The sequence below is a fragment of the Paralichthys olivaceus genome, chromosome 4 (genome assembly GCF_024713975.1).
Source record: "Paralichthys olivaceus isolate ysfri-2021 chromosome 4, ASM2471397v2, whole genome shotgun sequence".
Lineage (NCBI taxonomy): Eukaryota > Metazoa > Chordata > Actinopteri > Pleuronectiformes > Paralichthyidae > Paralichthys > Paralichthys olivaceus.
This window is the reverse complement of record NC_091096.1, coordinates 21,607,674-21,626,430: the sequence shown is the minus strand read 5'-3', so window position 1 is coordinate 21,626,430 and position 18,757 is coordinate 21,607,674. Positions and strand designations below refer to the sequence as shown.

General features: G+C 42.6%; 2 protein-coding genes across 9 annotated transcripts; one reads left to right on the top strand and one right to left on the bottom strand.

Annotated features, from left to right (window-relative positions):
• The first annotated feature begins 154 nt into the window (after positions 1-154).
• pgam5 (PGAM family member 5, serine/threonine protein phosphatase, mitochondrial) lies at positions 155-5,065 on the top strand. 4 transcript variants are annotated; one of them, XM_020093798.2, is made up of 6 exons: positions 155-724; positions 1,831-2,003; positions 2,218-2,343; positions 2,694-2,782; positions 3,785-3,918; positions 4,513-5,065. In XM_020093798.2, exons 1-6 carry the CDS (start codon positions 492-494, stop codon positions 4,661-4,663), a joined length of 906 nt encoding a protein of 301 aa, XP_019949357.2. In that variant the 5' UTR covers positions 155-491; the 3' UTR covers positions 4,664-5,065. The 4 variants fall into 4 exon arrangements, with proteins under 4 accessions (XP_019949357.2, XP_019949358.2, XP_069380292.1 ...); XM_020093799.2 differs by having other exon boundaries at positions 196-724; positions 3,788-3,918; XM_069524191.1 differs by having other exon boundaries at positions 196-724; positions 2,218-2,345; positions 2,690-2,782; positions 3,788-3,918.
• Positions 5,066-6,105: 1,040 nt separating this feature from the next.
• Positions 6,106-18,741, bottom strand: ankle2 (ankyrin repeat and LEM domain containing 2). Of its 5 annotated transcripts, none has more exons than XM_069524185.1 (13): positions 18,607-18,741; positions 15,891-16,376; positions 14,649-14,843; positions 14,151-14,335; positions 13,188-13,376; positions 12,961-13,083; positions 12,032-12,095; positions 11,442-11,621; positions 11,196-11,298; positions 10,044-10,234; positions 8,219-9,083; positions 7,792-7,923; positions 6,106-7,052 (listed from the first exon to the last, which is right to left on the bottom strand). In XM_069524185.1, exons 2-13 carry the CDS (start codon positions 16,363-16,365, stop codon positions 6,842-6,844), a joined length of 2,913 nt encoding a protein of 970 aa, XP_069380286.1. In that variant the 5' UTR covers positions 16,366-16,376; positions 18,607-18,741; the 3' UTR covers positions 6,106-6,841. The 5 variants fall into 5 exon arrangements, with proteins under 5 accessions (XP_069380286.1, XP_019949352.2, XP_069380285.1 ...); XM_020093793.2 differs by having other exon boundaries at positions 11,196-11,302; positions 11,446-11,621; XM_069524184.1 differs by lacking the exon at positions 18,607-18,741 and adding an exon at positions 17,546-17,679.
• Positions 18,742-18,757: the final 16 nt, after the last annotated feature.

The window sequence follows — 18,757 nt, the reverse complement described above, 5'->3', positions numbered from 1 at the left end:
CTAATATTTAATCAGCCGTCTTTGAGAGTTTGGATGATATAACTTGCTATTTTCACTTATATTATCATTATGATTATAATGATTATTATTATGATGATGACATGTGTGGGTTGACAGTGCCTCTTGCAGTTATGACTCCAGATGTAGGGGTCAGAGCGCCCTCTTGTGGCACAACTCGAGACGTGTGTGAAAAGCGAAGTCCAGCAGTTTTGTCCCCGCCGGGCCTCCGTAGTGTTTGTAGGACACTAGATTAGCTTGCTATCTGTTGTGCCGACTGTATTTTTAGTTTGTAGCTGAGCGCCGCCGCCCTGCACTCATCTGTGCCACGGCGTTTACTCTCACTTGCTCCCGGGGGACAATCAGACGCCATTCGTCCAAACAAAGCCGCAGAACAGTGAGGACAGGCGGCGCTGCGTCTCGCTAGCGACCCATCAGAGCTCAGCTAATTAGCTCGCGGTAGTGTGCTAACCCACACAGCGGCTCGCAGGACGATGTCGTACAGGAAAACTTTCCAGCTCATCTGCGGGGTCGCCGGAGGCTCCGCCGTGCTGGTGTTCGCGGCCGCCGCCGCCGACTCCCGCGGGTACTTCGGGGAGCGGCGCGAGGAGGCGGCGGGCAGCCGGTGGTCCAGACTGACGGTGCTCCGAGCTGCGCAGCCGGCGTGGACACCAGCCAACCACACACCGGCCCCGAGCGGACACGCCTGGGACGTCAACTGGGACAAGTGAGTGACCCGCCGGCGTTGTCTCGGGTTGTTTCCGCGCAGCTAGCTCTGGAGCACTGCCTCCATTGTTGCTTTGTGTGGGTGCAAACCACCTCAGAGCTCAGTGACATCACTTTATTAGGCTTCTAGACACTTAAAGTTCATTTGATCTCAGTGAAAGATGTGGTGCCACATTGGTCCGGGCAGAAAACTTTATCAACAATTATCTCTATATATGTTTTATCAATGGAAATTTAACTGAAGGCCAATAGCCTATAGCTATTGTTTATTATACATCTATGTGTGTCACATAAATGATCTCCCTCAGATTGTCATTTGTTTAACAAACGTAATAATCATTATTATAAACTTTATATAGCACCTTTCTAGACACAGTCACAAGATGCTACACAAATATTAAAGGCAAACCGGAAGCAGAGCAGTTTGAAGACAACGCAGCATGAGAGCACAAATCGAAACATATCCAATGTCCCGATCAGAAAAGTGCAAAACGAAACCAAAACACCGGAAAATGATTGAAATAGTTGGTAAGAGCTAGAAAAAAGCAACCTGTCTCTAAGAGAGATTAACAAGAGGACAAGGACTCTGCCAGAGGAGATTGTTTTAAAGAGTGTGAACCCTGACAGATAAACTCGGTCACCTTTGGTCCTCAGCTGTTAAAATCACAACCTTCTCTCAGGAGCGAAACTGAGTCTTTAAACGGAACACAAACATCAATTTAACATTTATTGTGAAAATGATTGATATCAGCTGATTTGGAAGTAATTTATCTTGACAACATGATTTGCCTCTTCTAGAACTCAACTCAACACGTTGCTAAAGTGAATAGTTTTGGATGCATGCCGATTCTAAGGAAGGATCAAGAGGATTTGTGAGATTCAGGATCCTTATTCCTCGAGGACCAACCACGTATCTATAAATAGTACATTTTTAAAATAAAGCTTGTCGTTGAGAATCTTCAAAACTAGTTCCTCAGAGTTTCATGCTGATCATCATCATAAATCATAGTTGTGTTAACACAGATCTCCATGCTTAAATTTAACCCCTTAACCAACCAGACAAAGCCACTTCTAATCTGAAGATCGCTGCGTCTTAACTGTGTTCAGGAGAGACCCATCTGTGCTGTCCAACGGGAAGAAGAAAGAGAGTGCAACCGAGGACCCCAGCTCCGAGCAGGACAACGGCAAACCCAAGGCTACACGCAACATCCTCCTCATCAGACACTCCCAGTACAACCTGAGTGGAAACAGCGACCAGGAGAGGATCCTCACTCCACTAGGTCTAGTTTTTTTACTCTACATGAATGAGGAACCTCCCAGCGCTCTGGGGAGTAGTTTCAGTCTAAGAGGTTCATGTCTATGTTTGGGACCAGCCCCATTGTGGAGAGGATACCTCTTCTCTTGCCTGTTGTTCCAACCAAAGTTTACTGACCATCTTGGTGTCACATGTGACCGACAAGTTCCTCGTCGTAATGACTGTGTCTCTACTTCCAGGCCGTGAACAGGCTGAGTTGACGGGCCAGAGGTTGGCAGCGCTGGGGCTGAAGTACGATGTCCTGATTCACTCCAGCATGGCCAGAGCCACAGAGACTGCAAACATCATCAGCAAGCACCTCACAGGTAGTGGATAGATCCAACACCGCCGCTCACTAAGCCTCATAACTTCGATCATGTGTAAGGTTTTGGAAAGTTTTTAGCTACTACTCTTTTAAGATGTAAAACTTTACATTTCCACACTTTAACTCATATTTTCATTTGACGTATTCTCTTGTTGAAATTGTCTGTTGTCTCTGAAGACAAAAAAACAACATTTGTCATCCATGTCCTGTTGATCTTTGTGGTCCCTCTTACTATTTCTCTTTTAACAACTTTGTTTCTGTACTATACCAACTAGAGTCGGTGCAGAAACGCCGAACATCTTAAATATATAATAACATTTTGTCCTCGCGCTGAATGTCGTACGGGTCTAGGAGTGGAGCTGGTGAGGTGTGATTTGCTGAGGGAGGGCGCACCTATAGAGCCGGTTCCACCTGTCACTCACTGGAAACCTGATGCTGTGGTGAGAGAGGCTGCATCCACTCTACCGCTAGAGTGGATGTAGGCCTGATTTTTCTGTATTTGCTTTTCTTTATTCAAGTAACTCTGTGCCTCTCACATGTCTGTGCAGGCGTTCTGTCATGTGATTGTTCAGGCTTACAGCTGCAAAAATCAGCCAGTGCATTCAGTGCAATGCCACAGGAATGGAAATAAGAAGAGTTCATTTCCAAAATGCCAACGTTACAGGAAGTCACTATTATTATCATCTACCACTATGAGATCAACAGTTGCTATAAATATTTAGTTGGTACAGCTTCTGGATTACATACAATTTAGAATCAGCTCGCCTCACTGCAGAAGTAATTTTTTTGCAGATGGATATTTAAATTTTTCCTAAATGAAAAATAATATTTGAAAAACTCTTTTACAAAAACACTGCCCTGAGTACGCTGGATAAACCCATTAGCTTCAGACTTTAAACTTTATCTTCCCGTGGGAAAGTTTGTTTTCAAAGTTCAGTACAGATCAACTCAAATAGACACATTTTAACACGGGCAACCCACAGGTAGGACAGTACAACACTTTAAACATAGAACCAGAGCAAAGAAGACTGTTGATGTTGGGGTCTGTGGATGATCAAGAATAACCAGGACAGTATTTTATCCTGGTAAACTTCCATTTAAAATCTTCAAACATGGTGTCACCATGACAGAAAGAAGTCAGTTACACTTGTTTTTCTTAAAAACAGAATTGTTCAGAAAACATTTCTTGCTAACCTGTTTTTCAGTAATGCCTCACCTGAAGTTTGTTGGACATAATTGGATCATTCATTTGAATAATCCAGTTTTCTGCAAGTCAAGTCAACAGTGATTTCAGAAGGAGCACTTCTATCTTGGTTATTTTGGAAAGAAGCTCTTCAGACATTCCTCACAGTGTACAGCAGCATCATGTACTGACTGACGGGTTCTGACGGAACCTTTTTCATGAGACAAAGCTGGCTTTCAACCTCTCTACCATCCTCCAGCAGTACCATGAAGACGGGGCTCGCATTGAGGCAGCCTTCCGCCGCTACATCCACCGGGCTGACCCCAAGCAGAAGGAGGACAGCTATGAGATCATCGTGTGTCATGCCAATGTCATCCGTTATTTTGTCTGCAGGTTTGTGTCGTCAGCGGGCAACGTGGTCGCGGTTCACGCCGCGGCCAGAGTGTGGGCTCTTGCTTTGCTAACTGTTGTGTTAATTCTGCCTCATAAGATCCTATGATTGAATTTGTGCTTTAGTTGTGTCACGCTCCTAAAGGGAGAATCCTCTTTGATGTAAACATGCTAACTGCTACACATGTGTATTTTTTGGTGACTGCTCCTGGATATTCAGCGAAGCCCGACCAATACAGATTTTACGCGGTTGATGCCGATACAATTATCAGGGAGTAAAACGATTCTGATATTTTGGCATGATTCCTAAGATGTCGTCATCAAAGCCATATGACAAAGAAAGATAATTGACGCCTTATATTTTACAGTTTAAACATAAACAAACACTTAATAAAAATAACAATAAAATAACTTTTCTTAACCTAAAATGTTAACAAAAATGCACATCCTTTCTGCTTTGTTTACTCTGTAAAATGAGAAATGTCTTATCAGCTCTAAATGATTATTAATTGGACAAAACCAAACACAAATAAGTGCCCTTTAAATTTACAGTGGCCTCATTACTCAAATGTTTCTTTTCGTCTTATGGTCTCTCAGGGCTCTGCAGTTTCCTCCTGAGGGCTGGTTACGCATGGGTTTGAATAACGGCAGCATCACATGGCTCACCATCCGACCCAGCGGCAGGGTGGCCCTCAGAACTCTGGGAGACGCTGGATTCATGCCGCCGGACAAACTAACGCGAACCTGATGACCCCCCCCCCCCCACACACACACACACTGCAAAGTTTCTGGGACTCAGATCGGCCGCAGGGTCATTTTCTCCTTAAGTGTCTTGAAACGTACTTTTGATGTTATGATTTTGTATTTGAGCGACCATCATGTAAGGAGAGACTGGTGGCGTAGTGGTTACTTCAGTGCCATAGGATACCGGAAGTGGTTAACAGCTGCATAGCAACTCCTCCTGAATGTAACTGAAGATTTTTACACGAGTGATTGATTTTTAAAACCAAAAAAGAAAATGAAAGTTGTATTTGTATAGCTGTCGTAAACACAAGTCGTGCTGTTAGCTTTACTAGTCATTACAGTTTACTGAAGTGAGGATTGTGTTGTAAGGTGCAGCTGATGAAAATAAAATTACTAATTGAAGTCATTTGTTTTTTCCACAAGTCCTTTCTCGCCGATGCTACAGAAGTAAAAAGAAACGCACGTGGAAACGTTGGCAGTAAAGTAAGAGTGATGTTTTTATTGGTTAGTTGAAAGCAAACGAGATCTAGACGTACAGAAAGAGTTCACCATTTAGTTTTTAAGAAAGTACAGAATGCTAAAAGCACAAGAAGCATGGTTTAAGTCGATTAGGTGCATTTTTGCAAAGTTCCACATTCAGAAACATTCAGAGACCAGAGTTTGATCCGATGTCACCTGAGAGCACGAGGATGACGATACAATCAGCTCAGTGAAGGAGGTTGTGCTCTCAGATAAAGACAATGTTTACATTCAGAACACTTGTTTCTTTCAACCTAGTCGCAATCTGAATATTGATAATGATGGGCTTCTTTGTTCTTAATGAGCCCTGGTACAGCAGTGAATTTATCAGTTAGATACTGTAGTTATACAGCAGGTTTTTAACAATTCAATAAAAATGTTAACATGGAGAACTGGAGGGACCTGCCATGAGTTTACCGCTCGCCAACTTGAGATCCATGACATTGTTCTGGATGTTAAATCTCTTACCAAGCAGCAATTTTAAATTTCAAACTGAATCAAATAACCATTTGTGAAGTGAAATGTGTCGTGATAACTGCCGATCTCACTGGGAACCAAAAATGCAGCTCTGTGCAGATGTCAGCTCATCAGGTGTGTAGTCTGACAGCTTTAAGGCAGTTCTCTGTTAACAACACCAGTCAGCTGTGAAATAGTGTATCAGGGTTTTGTTGCTGTGGAGTTCAGTCTTTCTGCCCCCTAGTGGTAAAAATGGCATAATACAGCTTCAAGGTTTTCTAAGACTGAGCTGATTTAGCTCAGATACAAAAAAGTATGAAACATACTTAAGTGTGGGTGTGTGTTGTCACTCATACTAACACAATGTGATTTGAAAAAAAAACATGAAAATAAACATTGCACAGTCTAAGGCCGCTGTAAGTGGCTGAAAGGAAAAGTCAAGACATGTCCAGGAACCACTGAGAAAAGATAGAAAATGTATGCATTTTATTAAGAAGAACAAAATAAAAACATGGAAGATCTCAGTCTTGTCGGTTTTCCCCATGTTTGCCGCAATCGTCTGTGACCGACACAAACTGACAGAGAGCTGGTCCGTCACTTCAGAAAATTAAGGCAATTCCTGAACTGAGGAAAAACATAGGAAATGGCAGTCGGTTTTTAATACCTTTGATAAAAACATTTAAATTTTGTGCTACTGACCAACATACAAAAAAATAATTTTTAAAATATTTGACATTGAACTTTTTTTTTTTCTTTTTAAGAACATCTTCAGTGACAGAATCCTGTTTGAGGACTCAACACTAAGGTTTTAGTGACCAACTAACTTTGGGGAGTGCGGCCTAACTTTGTGATATTCAAAAAGGTCGACTACAGGTGCTTCACTCTTGCCACAAATAACGTTACCGTCAACTCAACATGATCCACGCCCATACAGTACATAAATGATCAAGGTTTCATTTTTTCTTTTTTAAAGTCTTGAGTGTACATCACAACCCAACGTGATGAGAATTCCTGTATTACATAGTAGTAGTACCATACATCATTAATACAAATTTTCCAGACACTTGTGCATATTTCTGTTAGGTATGTGGTTTCTGAGCTGTGGAGTAGCCACTTGGTGCAGCTGGGTTTGTCGTGGGGAGGTTAGGTAAAGGGGAGGGGTTATGGCCGTAGTGGTAGGAGGCGGAGGGAGGGACAGGGTGGGCAGTTAAATCGATGGCTCGTTTAAGTGCTTGAGGCGGATGCGCTGGATGTAGCTAGCATTGGCAGGGCTGTAACGGCTTGGGCTGAAGTCCGGTGAGGCAGCGTGCCGGGCTGGACTGAAGCGACCGCTGGGAGACATCAGGTCGCTGACCGGGGAGCCGGGAGTCTGATGATGCATCCTGAGTCGTGGTTTTATCAACGCAGGGCTGGGCCAGCTGGAGGACACACAACAACACACATCAGCAAAAGAATTTTGCCAATTACAAAGAACTGGAATCGTTGTGTTGGTCAGTGATGATATCAACATATGGATACTGAGAAGTGTAAGAGTCATCAGAGGACCTCAGCTGAGTAGGTGGTCCTTCATATGTGGCCTAGTACATATACTTGCTTTCACACAATGAAAAGAGTGTGGCTATGTGTGTTGTAGAACACATCTGAATGTAGTTTGAGTGATCCAATCTCAAGACCCATTGAGGACACATTTGGTTGCGTTTACACATGTACTTAGTTGACTATTTGTGATCAGATCGGCCAGGACAGATCTTAACACCAGCCTGAACAGGGTCATACTGTCTCATAACACAATATGACAACAATCAGGAGAGTACTATACCTCCATATGGTTTGTCTTTTACTTTTTCAAATTGCACTTTTACAGACAAATGTAATGTTGGGCATTCACACTGTCCTATTTTTGCTGGCTTTTATGGAACAGCAACAGAAATTCAACACTGTTTCAAAATCATTCTTTTGTAAGTGTATTAACCTTTCAGATAATATCTGTTAGATAAACAAGCCAGTATTAAAGATGTTAATGTATGTGTGTGTTTATATCGATGAAATCACAGACCAGCATCAGAGATCCTGTATTGCTCAGACCAAATGATCTCTGAAACTAAAATGTTTCACAATAGTGATGAAACACAGTATTTCAGATTGTGATTTACTCACCACTGCCTGTCTGATGCAGAGTATGACGTCATTGTGCTCTTCCACTTATGAATGCTGGGATACTTCTGAGGATCGACGTCTATGCCGTCTATTGCTGACAAGACCTCTCTGTCTAACTTGGTTGGTGAGTCACTGTGAAAAAATGGAAATCTCATCACACGTGCAGGTATATATTTATCGTCATAGTAACATAATCAAACTATTTTGTATCTGGCGGACTGTGACATTAACTGTGAGTTAGCTGGTCTTTCAGTGCCTCAACTAGAAAAAAGTGCCAAAAAATAACAAACAGACAGCGTTAGTTAATTACATATCAGATATTAGATACTAACACAACATTTGGACAGGACAGGTTACAGGACACATTTTCTGAAATTGTACTAAGAATAACCTTTTCTCATTTCTATAATAAATAAGCTAGACTCACCCATCAATGAAAAGTCCCCTTCTAATGTGCGGTGGATCCCTGGGTAGGAACTCATGGGAGTTATCCAAGGACTTATAGGAGGACCCAGAGGACCCAGAGCTGCTCAGGTCCCTCCCCCCATGATCCCACGACTTAGACCTAGCACATAAGTTGCGTCCCCCAGTTACTGACCCCCTAGTCCTGCCCAGTACCTCCAGACTCTCCTCTGCTTCAAAGTACTCCTCTGAGCTGCCGCTTTTGCGCCTCTCCTCCGCCACCCCTCCCTCTGTTCTCCAGCTCGGGCCTTCCAAGGCCTCACCATCCTGACTGCTGTGACTAAGAGACAGGCGGTTCAGCCCAGAACACAGGTCTATGGCTGAGGAAGAGCTGAAGGAGTCCCGGCTGTCCCTGTGCCGGCTGCCGCCACTGCTCCTCCTTTCCCTGCTGCTGGTGGGGCTGTCCAATGGCTCTTGCTGTGACATGCGCTCAAACTCCACCATGAGGTTGGAGATGGGCGACAGCCGGCAGGAGGACGGAGACGTGCGGGGAGACACCTTGTCTCCATTGTGAGTCCGGTTTTTGGAGGAGGAGCACACCCCATTTTTGCAGACAACACCGGGTGACAGTAGGCCGTCGTCGCAGCAGCACAGAAGGTCCTGCTCAGCCGCCGTTTCAATCAGATCAGCCCCGTGGTGGTGCAGCGGAATGGGCAGAATGTGGAACTCATGGCCGCCCACGGCTCCCTTCAGACCGTCCTTGGATGCAGAGGAGGTGATACTGGTGAGTGCTGCATTCTGCCGGTTCTTCATCTCCTCTAGGCTGATGTCATCACCCTCATCCAGGAAGGCACCGACCGAGATGGAGTTGCAGAACTTTTTGGGTTTACCTGCAAACGCAAAATACATTGCAAACTCGTCACTGTTATTAGAGTGCAACATTATCATATAATTCGTCAAAGCAACAAATAATGTAGTTCTGCAAAATGCATAGTTTACTTATATCTCACAAGAGGCTGTCCAGTGCCTGTTTTCTCCATGGCCAGACCGAATCACAACACAGATTGCTGTCTGAGCTTTGTACTGAAATAGTTTTACTGTTTACAGGCTTCATATATATCACAACACGTGTCTGGTTAACATTACACTTAACTCTGGTGGCAAAGTACCATCTACATGGTGCTGGCAGCACGTAACATCAGCCTAGAGTTAGCTAGCAGCTTCCTCAAACTCCAGTCGACATCACAACAAGCTGCCACAAGCTAACTGGTCAAAAGTGTGGCTGTATATCGCGCGAAAGAATTCCGACACCGGGAGGTGCAGCAAATATTTGTAGAGGGAGGAACAAAATAAACTTAATGAAGTACCTGGCGACATACAGATACATTTGGAAGGTTGTTCTGTGTTTTACTGGCCTCATGCAAAACACATCAGCCGGCAGTGTGGGCATCCCTGGCCCCGGCGATGAGGAGACAATTGATGACAAGTTTGAAGATTGTGTTTTGCTTTACTAAGCTCTGAAACTGTGATTTAGTGTTAAATTATTGTAGGTTTTATTTATAAAGGGATTTTGTTATGAGTAAAATTAAAATTATTTCAACTTTCAACTTAGCAATAAAAAGGCCACTCTTATCTTTGACTGTCATTTTGTGCTTTTGTATTTATTGATTCTGGAACATGTTTAGGCACCAGAACTGTTTTTTTGATTTTGCACTGGTCTTGGTAAAAACCCAGGGAGTATGATCTGCGATGTTCACACAACATTTCTTACTTCAGCAGTTTATACCATTATATTTTTCATATAAAAATAGAGTATTTTTATTTTTTCGGCCTACTGAGGGAGAGAATACCTGGAGAGGGGGTTTTGAACCTGTTGCTGGTCTCATTCTCTCCAGCCTCGTCTTGACCTCGAGGGCTGAAATCCTTCTTGCTCAGAAACTCTTCCAGCTTTCGGAGCCCCTCTGGGGATGACAGATCCACAAAACTGTCCAGGAAGTCCCAGTACTCAGCCCATGGGTGACCCATCTCATGAGCCAAGTCTCTGCGGAGAGGGGACCACTGCTTAGTTAAAGTATTACACATGAAAATGCACCCTATCTCTGTATGTAATAATCAGAATTACTGGTGTTCATGGTTGCTGGAGCATGAACCTTACTTTAACAATTCAAAGATATGCAAAAGACTGAATTAACCTGCAGTTTTGCATATTGGTTTATGTATGAAAAACTTGTTGTCACAGTGTCAGTGGCCTAATTATCATTTTTTATGCAATATCAAATATTAGCTCATACAACACACACTTAACACTGTAAATAATAAAGACACACCCGGACTACAAATTTAGATGTCATCGAGTATTAATTTTATTTTCAAGGACTTTACATTGGGTGAATGTGGCTGTGAGGTCGGAAGTTCGATCCCCAGTCTTCCCATCTGCATGCCAAAGTGTCCTTGGGCAAGATACTGAACCCCAAAACTGCCCAATAGAACACCAAAAGTGCTAGCTATAGAAGCACTGTATGAATGTGTGTGTGAATGGGTGAATGGAAAACTGTAGTGTAAAGCGCTTTGAGTGGTCTTCAAAACTAGAAAAGGGCTATATAAATACAACCATTTACCATTTTACATTACATTTTGAATGTAAACTCTGATTTATTGTCCAGGATTAAATTTGTGTTTGGTTGCACAGAGTGACGATTGGAAAGAAATAATGAAAAAATGAGTGGATGGCCTGGAACAAAGGATGAACCAGATTTGAACCCAGCGTGTGTTACACATGGCTCAACTTGTTCATAATCCCCAAACACATATTAATCCTGCTGTTGCAAAACATTTTTCCTCCAGTGAATTGTTGAACCGCAATCGTGAGCAATTAGTCAAGAACTATGACTACAAGTCATCGTTGCAATGTTAAATGTATTTAATTTAACTCTCACTGATGGAGAGCCAAGCAGAGTTTTCCAAGTCTGATAAATGTATTGAGATTACTGTGTTGGATTTACCTGCCCACTCTCTCTGCCCCACGGTCAGGATCAGACTTGAGGATGTTGTGGAAAAGGTCGGCTCGGTCTCGGGGTGGCGTCTTCCAGGAGCGGCGAAAGTCATCTGCCTGCAGAAGGATATATTTTTTTAAGTTATACATTTCAAATAATGTTAATAATATGTATTGATCTTTAAACATCGCAGATTAATGACGTGATCTGCTGAAACACACCGAATGAGACAGGTAGGAAAAGAACATAAACAACTTGCTTTGGACGGGCTCAGTGGGCCAGCAAAGGCTGTGACAGTCATCAGTGGATCCTTTGGGCTTCTTATGTGTTGCTGGATCAGCGAGAGACTCTCTGAGGACTCAGGTGACCATGAAGCCGCGATGATGGGCTGAGAGGTGTTGTCGGTTGCCCTTAACAAAGGGATGTAGCAGCGATCTGTGACACAACAGACAATTGTACGTTTAGATGACGCAGTTGGATGGTCATGACTCAATCTAGCTTCAAAACCTCAATCTAGCCTCAATCTAGCTTCAAAACTAAATCCAATCTTGTGTTTTGTTAATGTCTGTTGCATGTGGTGAAGTGATATGTAATAAAAACTTATCAGTAGTTAATTCTGTGTTGTGCGCAGCCTGCCACACTAACCCCACAACACCAACCCCGAGCTCTCAATCTGCAAAACAGATCCAAAACTACATGATCCAAACTGTATGATATAACCTTCTGTTTTTAATTCACCCATGGGGCTCTGAGTGTATCTCCACTAAACAGCACTTGTTTGTGTCATCAAGGGACCAGAAGAGGTTAGCGACAAAAACCTTTAATGTTTTAATAAATGTCCTTACCCTCCAAAAAGTCACTTATTTTCTGCTTCACTTCTTGGGTTTTATTTTTTCTGCTACAAATAAGCTGCGGAGAGGAAAAATAAACAGATTAATATACGTGTACAGACTTACAGCTGTTGCCGAACCAACGGAGGAAAGAATTTGCTCATCTAACTTTAGCCTACAATGTGCACTGAGCGACTGTTGCCAAAAGATTTGAAATGCAAGCTGAAAGGTCACAGCTCTAAAACCTGAGTGAGCATAACTGTATCTCCTTCAGCAACTACTGTCGGGAAGTCATTGTTCAGAAGCACTGTGTAAACCTGAGTAGCTGCCAGACAGAGCTTATGTGTATGTGCACACATTCATCAATACTTTCTGTGTATTAGTCCCCATCAGCTACAACCCAGGCTATGCTAAATGTTTTGTTACTCAATGTGGATGCTAGAACTGCCATGGTGGTCGGTGTAACCAGGGCTGACGATGGTCAGGCACATACCGATTATGTATCTTGCCCACTGGCCCCACCGTCCGTTTGATTTTTTTTAGACATAAAACTTATTTGGTTAAAAGGTTACTGTAAGAGTAGAGCGTGACTCAGGCCACATTTATCTGATCCGACCCAAGCCCAACCGAGTATAGTGGTAGGGACAGCCACTTTGATAAATCTATCCGGAACTGACCCAACCCTGCAAAAAGTGCAACCGCGCACATTGGACTATCACAGTCTGGGTAATAAGACACTGTTAACGTTCACATGCTGCAGAGGAGTGAAGCTGCTCACAGCGAAAACATAACATTGCAGCTCTTACTCAGTGAATGCAGTACAGACACTGAGCCACCACACGTCTTTTCTTGTTAAATGTCCAGTGCAAACAGTAACACCTGTGGGAACATTTTCACACTGTGGATTTAAAAAAAAGGTTAAATTAAAAAATAAAGCTGCTTACATCACAAGGCTTCTGGCCGTACTGGTTCTTACGGTTCTTATCGCTGTCAGGATGTGAACACAGAACGTTGACGACATCTGGACAACCAAACTTACAGGCAAAGTGAAGTGGCGTTTCAAACCCCTGTAACACACATGGAATAAAATACAATGTAAACACAGCTAACTGACAACTTTTGGAAAGAATCTAATCTAATCTGGCTGAGCTGGTATGTTAAATTAACCTACAGCCTTATCTGGAGTGTTGAGGTAAAGATCTACAATGTAGCGGACGCGTTTCTGCAGCATGACTTCCTGGTCGTCTGGGTACATTAGGCGCATGAACTCTGGGTTCTCCAAGGTGTCCAGCAGCAGCTGGGCGATTCCCGCCTTGTTCTCCTTGGCCGCCACGTGCATGACGTTGTACCGACAGCCCTCCTAACCAAACAAAACAGGGGGAACAACTTCATGGATCAGGACATAATCCTCTTTAATCTCCTGCTAATGGGAGAGGACTCAAAAAAAGCAACACCTGCTGAAGCTATGGATTAATCATGCACTAGTATTTCACTTTTTGAGGTAAAGGTTGGTATTTATGACACAGAACATATGAATAGTGCAAAGACTGGTATGATGCATGAATTGCCATTTATTTCCACATCAATGACGTTAATGATGAAACTTTAATTTAACAAGATAAGAAAACAAGACCCTTTTAAAATTCATGAATCATCAACCAGCATTGCAATCTACCAAACTTCTACACTATGTGCATCTCCATCACTCTGCTGCACTTTAAATATGTTTTTTAATTATTTGGCTCCAAGGATCTAGTTTGTTTTTTTACATTCCTGAAGAGTCTTGGCACTGAGAAACACTTATTTAAAAGAAGTTATTACAGACAGACAGGTCACGTTTCGGTCTCCATCTTGCCGACTGTAAGCTGGATATAAGTTTAGCGAACAGGTTGGCCTTTATATATCAACAAATGACAACATTCAAGTCAGGCTATACTACATCTATTAACAGCAAAGAGTTTCAGCAGAGTTTGGGATTCCACAATAGAGCTACTAATCAATCAATAAAATATTATTTGTATAGCCCATATTCGCAAATAACAACTTGTCTCTAACGGCTTAACAAGGTGCAACATCCTCTGACCTTAACCCTCAACAAGAGTGAGGAAGATAGAGATTCATTTAATGTCCTCACCTGCACAATAGTGGGATTATCCCCTGAGCCAATGAGATAGCGCGGGTTGCTCCAGACCAGCTCGCTGAAGGCGACCTCGTCACCTTTCTCCACAGCTTTCCTCAGTTTGGCCGTCAGGTCCTGGGTGCGCGGGCTCTTGAAACTGTTGGCCCGCTCCCGGTTGATGGTATCAACCTCCATGTTTTCTAGTAAGGAGAGGGAGAAGAGAGAGAACGATACTGCTGTTGAAAACTCTGTCCAAGGCTGATGTGCTCCATGTTCAAACTGTCTTAGAGAAACTATACATCACACTGTTGCATCATTACAATAATTAGCTCTGAGATGGCATTTAAGTCAATGGCAGCAAATAAATTCAAAGAAAGAAAAAAAAATAACAGCACAGCCTAAAAGAGTAGTGGATAAAACCTTGATCAAACATATCCTGAATGTCTGATGAAATGTATAATTGAGGATATTACTGTGGCCATTTATACATAAAGGTCTCACAAATCTAGTTACCTTTACCAAGGACCAGGCCTGGTTTGACTGGAGACACACAGGGTGCAGATTTGCTGGGAGATGGGAAATAGTCACAGATCCCCATGGCGAACTTCTCAGCATCCTCTCGGATGGGAAAGGCTTTGAATCGTGCTCCCTTCATCATCTTTACAGCTTGAAGAGCGTCTTTCTTATCTGTGTATACATGTGCTCTCTCTACAAAAGAAAAGACACAAAATTAGCTACTATCTTCTATTTTCATTTTTTTTCCCACAGGACAACAACTTAGTTTTTCTTGTTTAGTACAGTGAAGGGAGTTAATGTGGCTGTCAAATAGGAGCGACAGATTGTATCTTACATTTTTCTCCTTTCCTGTAAAGTCATATTTTGATGAGGCTATACAAAGTGCAGTTGCTATAAAAGCTCTCCCTGACATATTAACATTTACAGAATTGATTTTTGTAGTAGCTCAAGATTAATTTAGATCAATATTCTATTCCAGAGAGGTTAGGCAGTCCGACTTCCCTGCTGCTCACAAACAGCAACAAATGCTTTCATCCACTTAACAGACAAATGTAGATGTCAGACTACAACAGCACATTCTCCTTAACAAATACTGAAACTAGACAACACAGACGATATCATGGATAAACAAACAGGAAGATCTGTTGAGGGAAGACTAGGGAGAGCTGTCAGCTCAGCATGAAAGCCAAAATGAAACCATGCTCACAGGAGTTGCAAGTTTTTTCATTCTGAGAGTAAGATGTTTGCATTTTGAAAATGTTGTCATTATTCATATTTGAAGGAAAACTTCATTTATTTATTTTTTATATGTGCTGAAAATATATTGTTGTAGTAGCTGCATTGCAGCATTACACATAACAATAAAAAAACAAACCCTGAGGCCGAATGCTAAGCAATTATAATTATTTTCCAACATAACTCCTTCATCTTGTTACAATGTCATTGTTGTGTAGTGCCAAAGTCAATGGAGCGAGTGAAGCAAATTTGTTTCTTACCAACCTTACTGTAATATTTTGCTTGCAATAATATTGGAAACACCCCAGGAGTATTACATTTCAAGACTTTTTGAAGAGCTCACATGTGATATATATATATATATATATATATATATATATATATATATATATATATATATATATATATATACATACAGGAAAAAAGGTCTGCAGATTAATTGAAAATGAGAGTAATAGCTGCAACCATTATTTTGTATCCCTGTAATAAAGTTACATTTCTTACCATTTCTCGACAAAACATCCTCCCAGGGTGGACATACTCCAAAATAACAGGTTGGGGACACTTGTGCGAGCTTTGAAAGGGATTCTGTTTTGGATTGAGAGTTATTTCCTTCAGCAGAGCTGTTGGACGTTGTCTTTGAGATCCCATCTTCCTCTGGAGGGTTGAGACCCACACCATAGCCAAAGTCTATCTCTTCGCTGGCAGCATTAGAGGAGCTGCTGCTTGTTGCAGCAGTGGTAGGTGCAACTGCAGCAGTGACACAGGCCACATCTGCACAACCCGAAAGGCCTGCTGAAGAGCCATTGTCTAATTCAGTGACACTGCTCTCTGGCCCGGCCAGGACTCGGGCTAACTTCCTCTCAAAGGTGGCTCGGGTGGTGGCTGTGATGGGGCCGCACTTGACGCCAGCTCGGGCAAACTCCCCGCGCAGTTCATCGTCACTTAGCCCCCTCAGCCTGCTCATAACCGCCTCCATGCTTCAGCTCCCTGCAAGACACAACAAAATACACTTGAGCAATCATGACACCAGCCATTGGTAATAAACTGAACAACCACCGTGTACTACCTAATGTTTGTCTTTTACAGTGTTCCAGATTTTCTGATTAAAAATATCAAGAATAATAACATACAATTTAGCTGTTAACACTACACCACATTTGCATTAGTCACATTTCCTATAGTCATATCTTTGAAAGATGAGTTTCAGGTAAAGTATAAATTTGACAAGATGACATGATTCCACACAGCTAAATTGATTTTGTGTTATATGAAAATCAGAGGGTCCCCAGGTTTTGCCTTTACTTACAGCTCTAATACTATTACTACTTAACAATCAAAATACAACATTTATTAATACAGGCTACTTTTAAACAGTCTGAACAAAGTTTCGATAGTTAGATATCATTTAATGTATAATTTGGACAATACTCATAAAATCTTTGCATAGTTAAGTGAAAGAGAAACACTAAATTAAATGCAGACTGAGTTTAGTTGTTTTTTTACCTTCCTCTATACTTCTGATAATTAGCGATCCACAGCTTTTAATTGTCTTGCGCATATGTTAATATTTTATCGTAACAAACAATTAACCGTTGAATAAATATAGAGATTTTACCAACAAATCCCCGTTTAAACATTCCCATGGAGGCTCTACTAATCTGTTCCACAGCTCATGTGCAGGCTCATAAGGATCTTTGAAACATATAAGTCCATGTAATGCGATGTAGCAGGTGCCTCTCATGATCAATACTCCCACGTTATCAATCCAACTTACTGTATTCGAACGGAACCGACAACACCAATGTGGGACTAGCATCTGCTAGCTAGCCTGCTAACCAACAAATCAGCTTTAGCGGGCGGGGAATGTCCCTGGCAAAGCTAGCATGTGGGAAACCGCTCAGATGAAAACCTACACTGGCGGAGCAAAGTTGGGCCGCGGACAGTTCGGACTGGAATCATAGCGATCAGAACCACGCATTAAACTGGACGAATCAAAACATTGGTCGGTTCACCCGCACGCTGTCACGCCCAAGTGTGTCACTCGCGGTGGGTTTCGGGCTGTAACGTAACAAATGTGATGTCCTCGCGGTGATGATGCCGATGAACATCCAAGTGTGGGAGATGACACCCGGTAACGAACGTGCGCGTGTACTTACCGAGTGACATGTCCACCGAACACGCGCTGAGCTGAGGGAACCCGCGGTTAGTTTACACAGGTCAAGTGTTGCACAGACACAAAGCTGGAGACGGTCTGGAATAGTCTCATTGTTTACAACGTGTTCTGCGCATGCTCAGTGGCAAGGGAGGGCGCACGTTGCATTTCAGACCTGTGGGAAAATTCAACACCGGACGACACGAAGGTGACAGGCGCGTGATATAATGACAACTGTCGCTTTATCTCTAAAACACTAAGTAATGATCGAACCACATGATTTGAGACATAGATTGCACCTGGACGTGACACTACACTGAAAGAGACCACCGCTGCGCTACATCCTTTTTTAATCATGGCCGTTTATTGTCGGGATTTGCAACATTCTTATAAAACATCACTGGAGATGATTGACTCGTCAGTGCTCTGCGATTTGAAGATCATTTTGCTGAAATTGTATTTAGACTGTCACTGTTATCTACGTACTTTCTGTGGGGTGTGAAAGTAGCGTCACGCTCTCCAGTAGCAGACGTGACTGTTAAATGGAAACTGTAACCTCGTGTCCTGGCTTTTCTTGACACCGGCACGTTCACTACACATTGTCTACACATTTATCAAAGTAACGGATTTGTGCAAATCTAGTGTCACGTTCACATAATACACCAGGCTCAAGAATATCCCTATTGGCAAAATCCCATGTAGACGAGCCGACTTGCTACTAAGGCATTTGTCAGGCAAGTCACAGGCAAAACATAACGAATGAAAAGACAATCACTCAAGAAGTGAGTAGGGCAGATACTAAGAGACACCACAGTCTGTTCAACGTGGACATATAGACAGTACATGACGTTAACTACACGTGCCACTCAACGAAATGGACTTTAGCAAGCATGCTAATTGTCATTAGCTACTTAGCATGACAGGAAGCCGATGGTTAGCAATAGCATGGGTTAATAGCAATAGGAACAGTAAACAAAAAAGAGCTCATGTGTTCTTCCTGTAAACATGTAGCACAGTAATATGTAGTAGTTCACAGGATTCTCATTTTAATTTAAGGATGCCCACCTCCTCCGCTCTCCCGGCTGCTGTTGCTAGGTGTCTTCTCACCGCGACGGTTTCAAAATGCACAGAGCGAGGACCCCGTTCTGTCCAACCCAGCGCCTGAGCAGAACAACAGCTTAAACGCAGGGATACCATACACCGTGGATCACAAACT